This window comes from Malus domestica, chromosome 08 (genome assembly GCF_042453785.1).
Source record: "Malus domestica chromosome 08, GDT2T_hap1".
Lineage (NCBI taxonomy): Eukaryota > Viridiplantae > Streptophyta > Magnoliopsida > Rosales > Rosaceae > Malus > Malus domestica.
In genome coordinates, this window is record NC_091668.1 from 9,132,318 (window position 1) to 9,145,670 (window position 13,353).

Here is a 13,353-nt window from a genome sequence, read left to right on the forward strand (position 1 = left end):
CTCAATAATTTTACTTCTCTGATTTTGAATGTCACGTGTCGATATGTGAGCAACTCTTCAGATTTCCTGTCGATATGTAATCTTAATAATTTTTCAGATAAGATTTTGAGTGCCACGTGTCGAGATGTAATTGGTCGTGGGAATTTTAGATATGATTTTTATCTGCGTGACACTTCTTATCTTCAGCTTCCAATGTCCATAAATATGGTGGATATTGGGCTATAATTCACACACCTTCAGCTTTGCTCTCTCCAATATCTCTTTCAATTCAATCTTTTCAAGTAGTACTATGTTGAAGATTGTGTTCTTTAATGTTGTTTAAATTTAATATTATTTAATATTGTTTAATATTATTTACGTATATTCGTTTTTGCTCACTGCCCATTTTTGCTCCTAAAAGAAAAAATCCAAACAAAATCAGCATGGTTCATCTGAACGGCATGATGGCCGCGTGGAGGTTGTCCAAGATGTGCTCCGGACATAGGAAACACAATGCCAAGGTTTTTCGAGTGATTCTGAAGGAGGATGTCAAGATGGCCAAGGGGATGTCAAACTCCGCATGCATCCGGATAATGCCTCTGAAGTTCTCCAAGATGGATTCTTTGGAGAAACCCAAGATGTGCATTTTCGACTTCGTGAACACTGTGAGCTTGCACACGGCGTCGAAAACACACATCTTGGGTTTCTACAAAAGATCTATCTTGGAGAATTCAGAGACATTATCCGGATGCATGCGGAGTTCGATAACCCCCTTGGCCAACTTGACATCCTCCTTCATAATCACTCGAAAAATCTTGGCATTCTGCTTCCCATGTTCGGAGCACATTTTGGACAACCTTCACGCGGTCATCAAGGCGAGCCCCGGAAAAATACTATTTTCAGAAGGACTTTGTTTAAAATTTTGTTCGGACTCTTTGGACTTTTCCTATTTGAAGTTTGTTTGTTTGAGACTATTTTTATTAATTATGGGAATGCTGGCTTTGCCTTTGATGTTGAATTTTTTATAAGGAAAACTAATGAAAAGGGCTTGAAAACTTTGAGTTTTAATGATAAAGACAAAATAAAGGGTAAAATGAACAATACCGGGAGTTTTTAGTTAAAGTTCCCTTTTTCATATATATTTTTATTATATTTTGTTGCCTTGCTATTTAATTAATTGTCCAAATTTTGCACAATGGTTGGGTTAAATATGGTCCAGAAATTAGATGTGATTCATCCTATGAAGATGAGTACTGTAGGCACAAAAATACTTGCCCCGGTGATTACCAGACAAAGGAACAGTGTGCTGATGTTTTTCAGTACATACTCCCTTATGCAAAGGCTTCTTCTGTGAGCTCCTCCCCTCTCTCTCCTCTTTTTTTTTTTTAATTCCATGTGTTTGCATACATTGCATGTGCCTATGCTCACCATTACAAATTATCACAAGGGTTCTAATGACAAGGCGTTGTAGCATTCTTTCTTTACTTGATTAATTGACTAATGAATGATAAGACTTTATCTCTAGTATTCTCGAATGCTTAGACTATGTGTATGATTCGTGTAGTAAAAATGTATCAGCCTATGCTCATCATCTTTTGCATCTGCCTATTCTCCTCACCTTTTGTTTTCCTTTATGCCATTGGACCAATTCATAAGCCTCCTATATTTGCTATGGAGCTTTGCCTATTCATACATAGTTATATACCCACAATTTCAAATTTTGTGCAGTTAAAGGATAGAAGTGATTAATCCCATTGAACATGGGAGGAAGTGTATCGAATCGCCAAAAGAAACTGAACATTATATGGATGCATATGCCTCAAATGCATGTTTGTTGTTTATCATTCTGATTTGTGAATTCTGCAGAAACCAAAAGATTTTTGTCTCGAAAAGTTTCATTTTATAATGATCCTGTTTACAGGAAGTAGACTTGTTGCTAAATGAAGGCCGGATGGAGGAAGAATGCTACTTTACCTCAAAGAGTTGAGACAAGTCGAAGGAGGAGTAGACGGTGTCTAGTAATGAGTTTGGCTCTGGCAAAGACATCAGTTCAGCAGTTTAGACCCCTTTCTTTCCTCCATATTATTGTATTGGTGGGGAGTGGGGTATTGTCTTTTCTCTTTCTTGCTCATGTTGGCCATACAGGTCCTTTGGGATTTTCCAAATTTTTTTCAATTAGCATGCCATTAAGGCAAACAAGAAAAAAAGCTAGTTGTTTTTTTGCTTTGATTTTGGATATTAGAATACCCTCAGGATGTGATTGATCAATGTGATGATTTTTTCTCATTTTGTGGCTCAGTCTTGAGATACACGAGTTATTGGCATTGGTGTACCATGATATCCATCAGAGTGGTGCCATTTTATGATCATCGAACTGTTGTATCTGTGAAGGATGCAGCATGGACGATGTTTTGTGGGAAAACATCGAGACACTTTAAAAAGAGCTTTTGCTCACAAGTATGCCCTCTTACCAGATGCCATTGCTACTAGCTTAAATTCAGAGATGGTGGAATACAGAACTTCTTTGTCACATGAATGTCGTTTTGATTGATTGTGGTTAAGTTTTGGTACTAATATAGAATTTTGCGTCGAAGATGGGGAGATTTGGAAACCACATACTGCTACTTTATAGGTGCAGATGTTTAATTTTGTTTAACTCTGATATTTCTATTGACGTGATGGGTCTACTATATCAGGGTTCCGGTGGAATTACTATCAAGAAGACCAGCCAGGCCCTGTTAATCGGTATATATGATGAGCCTGTGACTCCTGGGCAGTGCAACATAGTCGTTGAGAGGCTGGGCGATTACCTTATCGAGCAGGGTCTCTAATTGCTTCGGTGAGTTGATCATCTCCCCAATTGGCTCCTGTGATTTGCTGTTTTTGGAGACTTAGCTTGCATCAACTGGAATTCACGTTGAATTCCTACTATTTAATTTCAACTCATGCTCTGGATATGGATTGTCGTTGTGAATGATAGTCTTTTAGTTTTACAATTATTATCCCCAAAGTTTATTTTCTTCCTCACTTGAAAACATATGTAATTGGTGTCGTTATCTCCCGAATGCCTGCGTGAAACGGGTGTTTATACTATGTAGTTTGGTGTACCAGACCATGAGTTGGGCGAGCTTGTCTAAAGATATTCACCACTTTCGAGTTTTGAGTGGTGAATTTTATCACGAGTAATGTTAGGTAAACTAAATTTGCAAACTAAATTTAACGACAAATAAATGTTTACATGGATCTTCCGCAAGAAGATTGAACAAACACTCGTGGAAGCATACCACATCTATGACTACCTCCAATTCGATACCACAAAGTAATTAAGCCACTCCGTTGCATCGACAAAAGCATATGGAATTAGGAGTGCATTGCATGTCACGTTGGAATTATGAAGAGATTACAAACCATGTATGAAAAAGCAATGAAAACAACAAATAAGACATAAGAAAGGGTTTCACAATATCCAGAGCTTTGAGCAAGCCATCTGGCCGATAGATGTGAGCATATTATGGCTGTTGGCATGAACTCCTCCCTACAACCCTAGGTGTACACTATAAAAGATGTGATATCCGTTTTTGCTCCTGAAAGAAAAAATCCAAACAAAATCAACATGGTCCATCTGAACGGCACGGTGTCTGCGTGGAGGTTGTCCAAGATGTGCTTCGGACATAGGAAACACAATGCCAAGGTTTTTCGAGTGATTTTGACGGAGGATGTCAAGATGGCCACGGGGTTGTCAAACTTCGCATGCATCTGGATAATGCCTCTGAATTTTCCAAGATAGATCCTTTGGAGAAACCAAGATGCGCATTTGCAACTCCGTGTGCAAGCTCACCATGTTTGTGAAGCTCTCCCACATCCTTCAGGCTCTTCTTGCTATGAGGGAGGCACTCAAGACGTTGACTCCGTATGAGGCCTTGGATTACATGTTGAAGAAAGAGGGAGAGAAGTGGGACCCGAGCATGGGCTACACATAGCAGGACTGCTTCAAGGATGAGATGACAAATAACTGGTGCAGGGAGATAAGTACCATAGTGCGTGGAGAGGCAAAGGGATAAAAAAACCAAAGGAATCGGTTGAAGAAAGCAAATCCAAGAAGGAAAAGGAATCTGAGGGAGAGAGCGAATCCAATAAGGAAGAGGAATCGGCGGGAGAGAGCAAGGTATCTTCGGTCGGAGACGACTGAGCGGGTAATACTAATTTTCTTGTTAATTAAATTAGTATTACCCGCTCAGTCGTCTTCGCCCGAAGGTACCTCACTCTCTCCCGCTGATTCCTCTTCCTTGTTGGATTTGCTCTCCCCCGCCGATTCCTTTTCTTATTTGGATTTGCTTTCTCCGACCGATTCCTCTGGTTTCTATCCCTTTGCGTCTCCACACACTCTGGTCCTTATCTCCTTGCACTAGCCATTTGTCATCTCATCCCTAGAGCGGTCCTGTTGTTTGTAGCCCTTGCTCGGGTCCCACTTCTCTCCCTCTTTCTTCAACATGCAATCCAGGGCCTCATACAGAGTCAACGTCTTGAGCGCCTCTCTCAGAGCAGGAAGAGCCATAAGGATGTGGGAGAGCTCCACAAATACGGTGAGCTTGCAGACGGTGTCGAAAATGCACATCTTGGTTTCTCCAAAGGATCTATCTTGGAGAGTTTTTTTTTTTTTTTTGAAATTTGCATGAATACGGATGATCAAGGCGAGCCCCGGAAAAATACTATTTTCAGAAGGACTTTGTTTAAAATTTTGTTCGGACTTTTTGGACTTCTCCTATTTGAAGTTTGTTTATTTGAGACTTGATGGGACAGTTGAATATTTTTATTAATTAAGGGAATGCTGGCTTTGCCTTTGATGTTGAATTTTTTATAAAGAAAACAAATGAAAAAGACTTGAAAAATTTTAGTTTTCACGATAAGGACAAAATAAAGGGTAAAGTGAACAGTACCGAAGTTTTTCGTTAAAGTTCTATTTTTCATATATATTTTTATTATATTTTGTTGCCTTGCTATTTAATTAATTGTCCAAATTTTGCACAATGATTGGGTTAAATATGGTCCAAATATTTGATGTGATTCATCCTATGAAGATGAGTACTGTAGGCACAAAAATACTAGCCCCGGTGACTGCCAGACAAAGGAACATTGTGCTGATGTTTTTCAGTACATACTACCTTATGCAAAGGCTTCTTCTGTGAGCTCCTCCCCTCTCTCCCTTTTTATTTAAATTCCATGTGTTTGCATACATTGCATGTGCCTATGCTCACCATTACAAATTATCACAAGGGTTCTAATGACAAGGCGTTGTAGCTTTCTTTCTTTGCTTGATTGATTGACTAATGAAAGATAAGACTTTATCGCTAGTATTTTCGAATGCTTAGACTATGTGTATGATTCGTGTAGTAAAAATGTATCAGCCTATGCTCATCATCTTTTGCATCTGCCTATTCTCCTCACCTTTTGTTTTCCTTCATGCCATTGGACCAATTCATAAGCCTCCTATATTTGCTATGGAGCTTTGCCTATTCATACATAGTTATATACCCATAATTTCAAATTTTGTGCAGTTAAGGGATAGAAGTGATCAATCCCATTGAACATGGGACGAAGGAAGTGTATCGAATTGCCAAAAGAAACTGAACATTATATGGATGCATATACCTCAAATGGATGCTTGTTGTCTATCATTCTGATTTGTGAATTCTATAGGAACCAAAAGATTTTTGTGTCGAAAAGTTTCCATTTGTAATGATCCTGTTTACAGGAAGTAGACTTGTTGCTAAATGATGGCAGGATGGAGAAAGAACGCTACTTTACCTCAAAGAGTTGAGACAAGTCGAAGGAGGAGTAGACGGTGTCTATTAATGAGTTTGGCTCTGGCAAAGACATCAGTTCAGCAGGTTAGACCCCTTTCTTTCCTATATATTATTGTATTGGTGGGGAGTGGGGTGTTGTCTTTTCTCTTTCTGCTCATGTTGGCCATACAGGTCCTTTGGGATTCCAAATATATATATATTTTTTTCCATTAGCATGCCATAAAGGCAAACGAGAAAAAAAGCTAGTTGTTTTTTCGCTTTGATTTTGGATATTAGAATACCCTCGGGATGTGATTGATCAATGTGATGATTTTTTCTCATTTTGTGGCTCAGTCTTGAGATACACGAGTTATTGGCATTGGTGTACCATGATATCCATCAGAGTGGTGCCATTTTATGATCAGCGAACTGTTGTATCTGTGAAGGATGCAGCATGGACGATGTTTTGTGGGAAATCAACGAGACACTTTAAAAAGAGCTTTTGCTCACAAGTATGCCCCCTTTTCTACCTAGTTTCATTTTTCCAGACAAAAACCAGCCACCTCATGTGCCATCATCAAATGGTAATCTGTCTCTGCTTTCTTCTGTATCAGGCAAGATTGGTCAAATGCTTACTATATCGGAAAGCTCTGTGAAAAGCTCAAGTTCTTCACTTATGAGACATCGGTCATATTATTACAAAGCTATTGTTGCTGGTAGATCGGGAAGCAAAGATTCTACTGATACTTCTGTTTCATGTCCTGATCAAGCCAATCCATGGGATACCGAATATGGTGATATGTCCAGATTTAGTAAAAAACAACAAATAACTATGGTGCTTTCCCTGTGGCTCATTTGCTTTTAGAGGAGGCTGCTAATAGAGGTCTCTTGCATCAGAGACCTATGGATGTTGATGTTTATTTGAATTGCCATCAGCGGAAATTGCAAATCCTTATGGCAGCTCCAGGGATTGGTGAATGCCTTGATTCCTGTAAATCCTTACTCGCTATGCTTCTGACATAGACACACAAGAAAGTTCAAGCAAGCAGTGCTGGAATTTATTGGTTGCCGAGGGAGTGAAGGCTATTTCTCAGTGTATTTCCCAAGGGAAGAACTGGATTGATCAATCTGGGGATTCTGTAAGTCAATCGGTATTCATGTATAAATAGCTTTGATGCTCGATCATGCTTACCCCAAACTGTAAAGCTCGGTACATTTTTTCCAATCAAACAAAGAATTAGGTTTTCACAAGTCAATAACTTTATGGATCAGTCTAGAGATTTTGTAATTTCATGTTTTGTGCAGTATGTAATTATATCATATGCTTGCAGGACACTATTCGGATGAGCAGCACAGGTGATATGCAATGCTATCTTGTCAGTAATGTACAACACTGCAAGCATATTCCTGTCTAAGAAGTTCTCTGGTCTGGTAAATACGGATCAAATTGGAAGAAGTTGGTTCATTGAAGCTTCCATCGCATTCGGCAAGATTCAGCACCTCAACGCCGTGATAAATGTTAAAACTCAAGTGAGTCTTGTCAAACTGAAGTTGGTCATACAACGAACTCTCTCAGGAATATTCTCCTTTGTTACGTTCTCTTTAACTTTTTCTAATCCGATCGATGACATGCATAGGATTTGAACTTGATAGAGAAATGATGAACTTAATTAAAGTGTTTATGTGGTTTTTTATCTGATTAACTCGGAGTAATTGTTCTTGATTTGAATCAGATGCTTGATTTACTTTTACTGTTTTACTGTTTAGATTAGAGTGTAAATCTAAACTGTCAGAACACATTGTTTAGATTTTGAAACCACGTACTGCTACTTTATAGGTGCAGATGTTTGATTTTGTTTAACTCTGTGATATTTCTATTGACGTGATGGGTCTACTATGTCAGGGTTCGGGTGGAATTACTATCAAGAAGACCAGCCAGGCCCTGTTAATCGGTGTGTATGATGAGCCTGTGACTCCTGGGCAGTGCAACATAGTCGTTGAGAGGCTGGGCGATTACCTTATCGAGCAGGGTCTCTAATTGCTTCGGTGAGAGTTGATTATCTCCCCATTCCCCTCCTGTGATTTGCTGTTTTAAGAGACTTGGCTTGCATCCAGTGGCGGATCCAGGAAATAATGTTTGGGGGGTCAACAAGAATAGCGCGCGCAGCGCAAAATTTTTTTTTAACAAAAACGGCATGCATATCGTCATTTCATCAGGTCTTGGTAGGATAGCGTGATCAGCCTCTCGCCGATAGTTACCATACTGAAAGGTGCCTTTACTTTCCCTACAACCAAAAATAAACATAAAATTGGGTTGGATGGTTCATAATAAACATAAAATTCTGATGTCAATATGGTGGTTCATAATAATATTTTTTAGAGATCATATTAATTTATGTTGAATATAAAGAGAAATAAAGTTGTTAAATATGTTGATGTGGAAAGGGGGCACACACATCATTACCATTAATTTATGTCAAATATGTGGATGTGGACGCATGGAACTTTGCAATCTGCACCAAGACTTAATATTGAACTGACAGCCTATGGCTTTTTACACAAAGCAAGCAATTTGATGCTAGCTGTACAAATCTGATTGGAGAGAAACTAAGAAAAAAAATTAAATAAGGAGTGTGTGGTCACGTGGTGTGAAAGGAAGAGAGAGAGTCTTCGTCTTCGTCTTCCTCTTCCGCCAAACCGAACGAAAACCAGAAGAAACCCAGAAAAATGCAGCAGCTCCAAGAGGTCGCACCCACAGTTTTAAGGGGTCGCACCAGCAGCTCCAAGGGACCTCTAAGGTTATTTCCATGGCTTCCAAGGGGTCGTGCGACCCTATTGACCCCACTGTGGCTCCGTCTCTGCTTGCATCAGCCGGAATTCACGTGAAACGGGTGTTTGTACTATGTAGTTTGGTTAACCAGACCATGTGTTGGGCGAGCTTGTCTAAAGATATTCACCACTTTCGAGTTTTGAGTGATGAATTTTATCATGAGTAATGCTAAGGATACTAAATTATAGACAAAATTTGCAAATTTGTCAAATTTGGGTGAGCTTGTCCGGAATTAACCGAGCCATTTGTCAAATTTACTTTGAATTTTATTATTGTTACAAAGGAAACACTTCAAAGTCGAAAATTCCCAGATGCCTTATTCACTACTTTTGAAGTTGTCTAACTTTGATATTTTGCCATTTAGTATTACAGTCTGGTGGTATTCCTCTTTGTTTAGGAGTGAGAGGTATTGAGTTCAAATCTTATAAATGGCGAATTCAGTACCAAATTAGATTACCCATTTTATGTGGTTTAGCCGAACTTTTCATTTCAAATCATCACACACAAATTCCAAGTTAATGGGTCTTTTGACCTATTAATTATCCAAACCCAAATGGTATCAAGCCTACAACTCCCAACTCCAAATTCCAAATTTTCTAATGGTACGAAAACCACGAAAGTTCTTCAATGCGTCAATCACCCACTCGATCAAGTTCTTGAATTCGAAATCGTACAAAGGGCCCAAATCCTTTCAAATTAATCCGTCATTCACATATCAAGCCAAAAATGACACAAGCCGCGTCAAGTTTCAAACGGCACGAAACCGTGTTAAGTCTCAAACGGCATAGAGTTGTCCCAAATTTCTCAAGTAACACAAAATCATTCTAAAATGGCAAAAAGCCAATCCAAATTCCAAATGGTACAAAACCCATAAAAATCAAATCACGCTAGAACTACGCCGGTTTAATTCCGTCAAGGATACATAAGTAATCTAGAAATTCAATCTAGACGCAACCGCACAAATCCAAAAGTACCAAATTTTAGTGAGGTCATTCACTTGCTAAAAGCCCCAAAAATTCAAACCATTAACGAACCAGGTCTTTTGATTTCATCAAGGATACGTAGGCAGTCTAGTACTACGTCGTTTGATATCGAGATAATTTTTCGAGTGTTGTCGATGCAATTTTCGGGTTTCGCCAGATGGTAGCGGTGGCGCTGGACGAGGACACGCACTCGAGTGGCCTAACCTCCCACAACGGTAGCAGAAAATTCTCAACCCTTCATACTTGAATCGAATCACATAGGAGCCCCTAGCTGGGCATGGTACTGAACAACATGTAATTAAGGGCCGTAATGCGTCAAAATCCACCCTTAATCTCAGGAAACCTCGAAATCCAACCTCTGCTGGATCTTCAACTTCAAGAACTGCCCCAATTTTTGCCCCCAAACTCGGTTCGGTAAGCAGAGATTAAATTTGACCACAAATAAATGTTTACATCGATCTTCCGCAAGAAGATTGAATAAAAACTCGTGGAAAAGCATACCACATCTATGACTACCTCCAATTCGATACCACAAAGTAATTAAGCCACTCCGTTGCATCGACAAAAGCATATGGAATTAGGAGTGCATTGCATGTCACGTTGGAATTATGAAGAGATTACAAACCATGTATGAAAAAGCAATGAAAACAACAAATAAGACATAAGAAAGGGTTTCACAATATCCAGAGCTTTGAGCAAGCAATTGTTGAGGATGTTCATTTTTTAACCGGACCACTACAAGTCGAGCCTTTCTTTAACGCACCAATGTCCACCTCAACACCACAATAACGTTCCAAGAAATAGCGGCAAGACAAACCGGTGTGACTGTTACACCCATCAAATAGGGTTGTCTAGCATAAAAACAACAAAAATAAATAAACATGAAGAGGTTTTCATTCAAAATATTGGCTTGATTTCTCCATTTAATCGCAATACAGGGCTAGCCAATCACGCAGAAGTTGATTTTATTCATAGGAACTGACGTATCAAGTGCTCTAGTTCTATCATTCGGTTTCCGATTCCAGAAAACTGATGGAGATCATGTAAAAGCTATAAGCTGCGTGCAAGACGAAACTTGTATATGGTACTAGAAGAAGAAGAAGAAGACTGAGAGAAGTATAAATACCTCAATCGCAAGCATAAGCAATTTTTTGCAGCTACAAAACTCAAATCCCTCACAAGGCAAGGATCCGGAAGGAGTCCCGTATTTATCATACTCGGAATATAAATTACTCTGAAACGCAGCTCCTTCAACTTCTGAAGGACGAACAACCCTAACAGGGCCGCCGTTCGAATATCTCACCACCACCTCATCAGGGGCACTAGGACCTAACAGAATTAATTTAGATATTATCATTACATAATAGTTTTGTAATTACACAGAGAGAACTGATGATAGACCACGAAATGAAATGATACCGGCAATTAATTACGAGATAAACCTAATTAACGTGACGGGGAAGTGCGGATCATGAAGATTAATACTATCAAAGTGTTGAAGCCCCACCCACCCACCAGCATGCAACGGAATTGAAAACAACTAAATTCGTACGTACTATTTAAACTTGTGCCAGAGGAACGGGAACGGAAGCGGGAGGATCTGAATCCTGCAGATTAAACATGAAATTATTTTATCAGGTTAGGTTAGGGTTTTGGGAAAACCCCCAAAATTATGCAAATGAATAATTATCTACCAAGCCAAACCAAACCATGGTTTTATATACGGATCCCAAAAAAGAAGGGAAAACCAAGGCGGCTATTATAGGAAGATCGACCAAAACCTTGCGAGCCACAGATAAGATGAAGAAATCAGCTGGGATCAACAACATAAACATAAACAGATCGAATTTCTGTGTTTTCTCACCTCCGGAGCGGGAACCAGAACGGCCGCCGCCGCCGCCACGAGCCATTTTGCTCACTGACGAGGACACAACCCAAAACAACCCAACCGTCGGAGGGCCTTTGCCGGCTCTAGGGCTTTAGCTTTTCGTATCTTGTTTCACTTTCAGTCTCCTCAGGGTGGAGAAATTGTTATGACATGTGATTCTCAATTTTTTTATTTTTTATTTATTTTTAGCCTGTGATTCTGAATTGTGACTTGTGAGGCTTAAATATTAAAATGATCTCGATATTATAGTTATAAGGTCAACTTAGTTCTCGTATTTTTGAATTGGCTAATTTAATTCTCGTGTTTGTCTATATTTGCTAATTAACAATATTTCATTCAATCTCTTTTAAAAAATTTATAAGAAAAATTATACTAGATACAACGAACTCAAGTGAGTCTTGTCAAACTGAAGTTGGTCATACAACGAACTCTCTCAGGAATATTCTCCTTTGTTACGTTCTCTTTAACTTTTTCTAATCCGATCGATGACATGCATAGGATTTGAACTTGATAGAGAAATGATGAACTTAACTAAAGTGTTTATGTGGTTTTTTATCTGATTAACTCGGAGTAATTGTTCTTGATTTGAATCAGATGCTTGATTTACTTTTACTGTATTACTGTTTAGATTAGAGTGTAAATCTAAACCCTCAGAACGCATATTGTTTAGATTTTGAAACCACGTACTGCTACTTTATAGGTGCAGATGTTTGATTTTGTTTAACTCTGTGATATTTCTATTGACGTGATGGGTCTACTATGTCAGGGTTCGGGTGGAATTACTATCAAGAAGACCAGCCAGGCCCTGTTAATCGGTGTATATGATGAGCCTGTGACTCCTGGGCAGTGCAACATAGTCGTTGAGAGGCTGGGCGATTACCTTATCGAGCAGGGTCTCTAATTGCTTCGGTGAGAGTTGATTATCTCCCCATTCCCCTCCTGTGATTTGCTGTTTTTGGAGACTTGGCTTGCATCAGCCGGAATTCACGTTGAATTCCTTCTTTTGTTTGACCGTTACAATTTAATTTCGACTCATGCTCTGGATATGGATTGTCGTTGTGAATGATAGTCTTTTAATTTTACAATCATTATCCCCAAAGTTTATTTTCTTCCTTCTTATACTTGAAAACATATGTAATTGGTGTCGTTATCTCCGGAATGATAAACCATAACTTAGTTGTTTGCTGTGACTCTTCCACTACAGATGCTGCTGATAAGAGTTGGAGATATACTCTTGTATTATCTCTTATATTTCAGGATTGATATAGACTAGTTAGTTGTAATCAGTTTGACTTGTAACTCTTTGATGTAATTCATTCCTATAAATACAAACACACAACCTCTCTCAGATTTTAACTGAGTTGAGCATCAACAACTGTTTAAGCCTTTATAATCGTATGTGTGATTATTTCTCCTTTATGGTATCACAGAGCTAAGAAAGTCTCACGACAACCCTAGAATTTTTTTCCTTCTTCGCCATGGCCTCTTCTGCGTCTTCCCCCTCTGACTCCTCTTCTGCCCTAACCCCTTCCGCTATCCCTAATGTCTCCAATTTTTTTACGATCAAGCTTGATCGTACCAACTATCCTCTTTGGCATGCGCAAATGCTACCCCTGCTTCGTAGCAGGAACCTCGTCTCCTTCGTTGATGGCACTAGTCAGTGCCCTTCGGCTTTTCTCAAAGATACTGACGGCAATCTCACCAATATTGTCAACCCCGCTTTCGAACTCTGGATGCAGCAGGATGCCATGGTTATATCATGGATCAACAATTCCGTTCACCCCACTGTTTTGGCCACTCTTATTGGCAAAACTAGTTCTCACTCCGCTTGGACTTCTCTCCGTGAGCGTTATGCTTCCACATCAACTGGTCGTCTTTTGCAACTCCGGA

General features: G+C 39.3%; 1 protein-coding gene and 1 long non-coding RNA gene across 2 annotated transcripts; one reads left to right on the top strand and one right to left on the bottom strand.

Moving 5' to 3' along the window:
- Positions 1-5,702: 5,702 nt before the first annotated feature.
- LOC114826517 (uncharacterized) lies at positions 5,703-12,562 on the top strand. Its single transcript, XR_011583644.1, has 4 exons — positions 5,703-5,867; positions 6,166-6,901; positions 7,094-7,292; positions 12,230-12,562. It is a non-coding gene; the product is annotated as an uncharacterized lncRNA (long non-coding RNA).
- On the bottom strand, positions 10,129-11,672 carry LOC139198274 (uncharacterized). Its single transcript, XM_070826747.1, has 4 exons — positions 11,440-11,672; positions 11,132-11,182; positions 10,702-10,904; positions 10,129-10,426 (listed from the first exon to the last, which is right to left on the bottom strand). Exons 1-4 carry the CDS (start codon positions 11,483-11,485, stop codon positions 10,292-10,294), a joined length of 435 nt encoding a protein of 144 aa, XP_070682848.1. The 5' UTR covers positions 11,486-11,672; the 3' UTR covers positions 10,129-10,291.
- Positions 12,563-13,353: the final 791 nt, after the last annotated feature.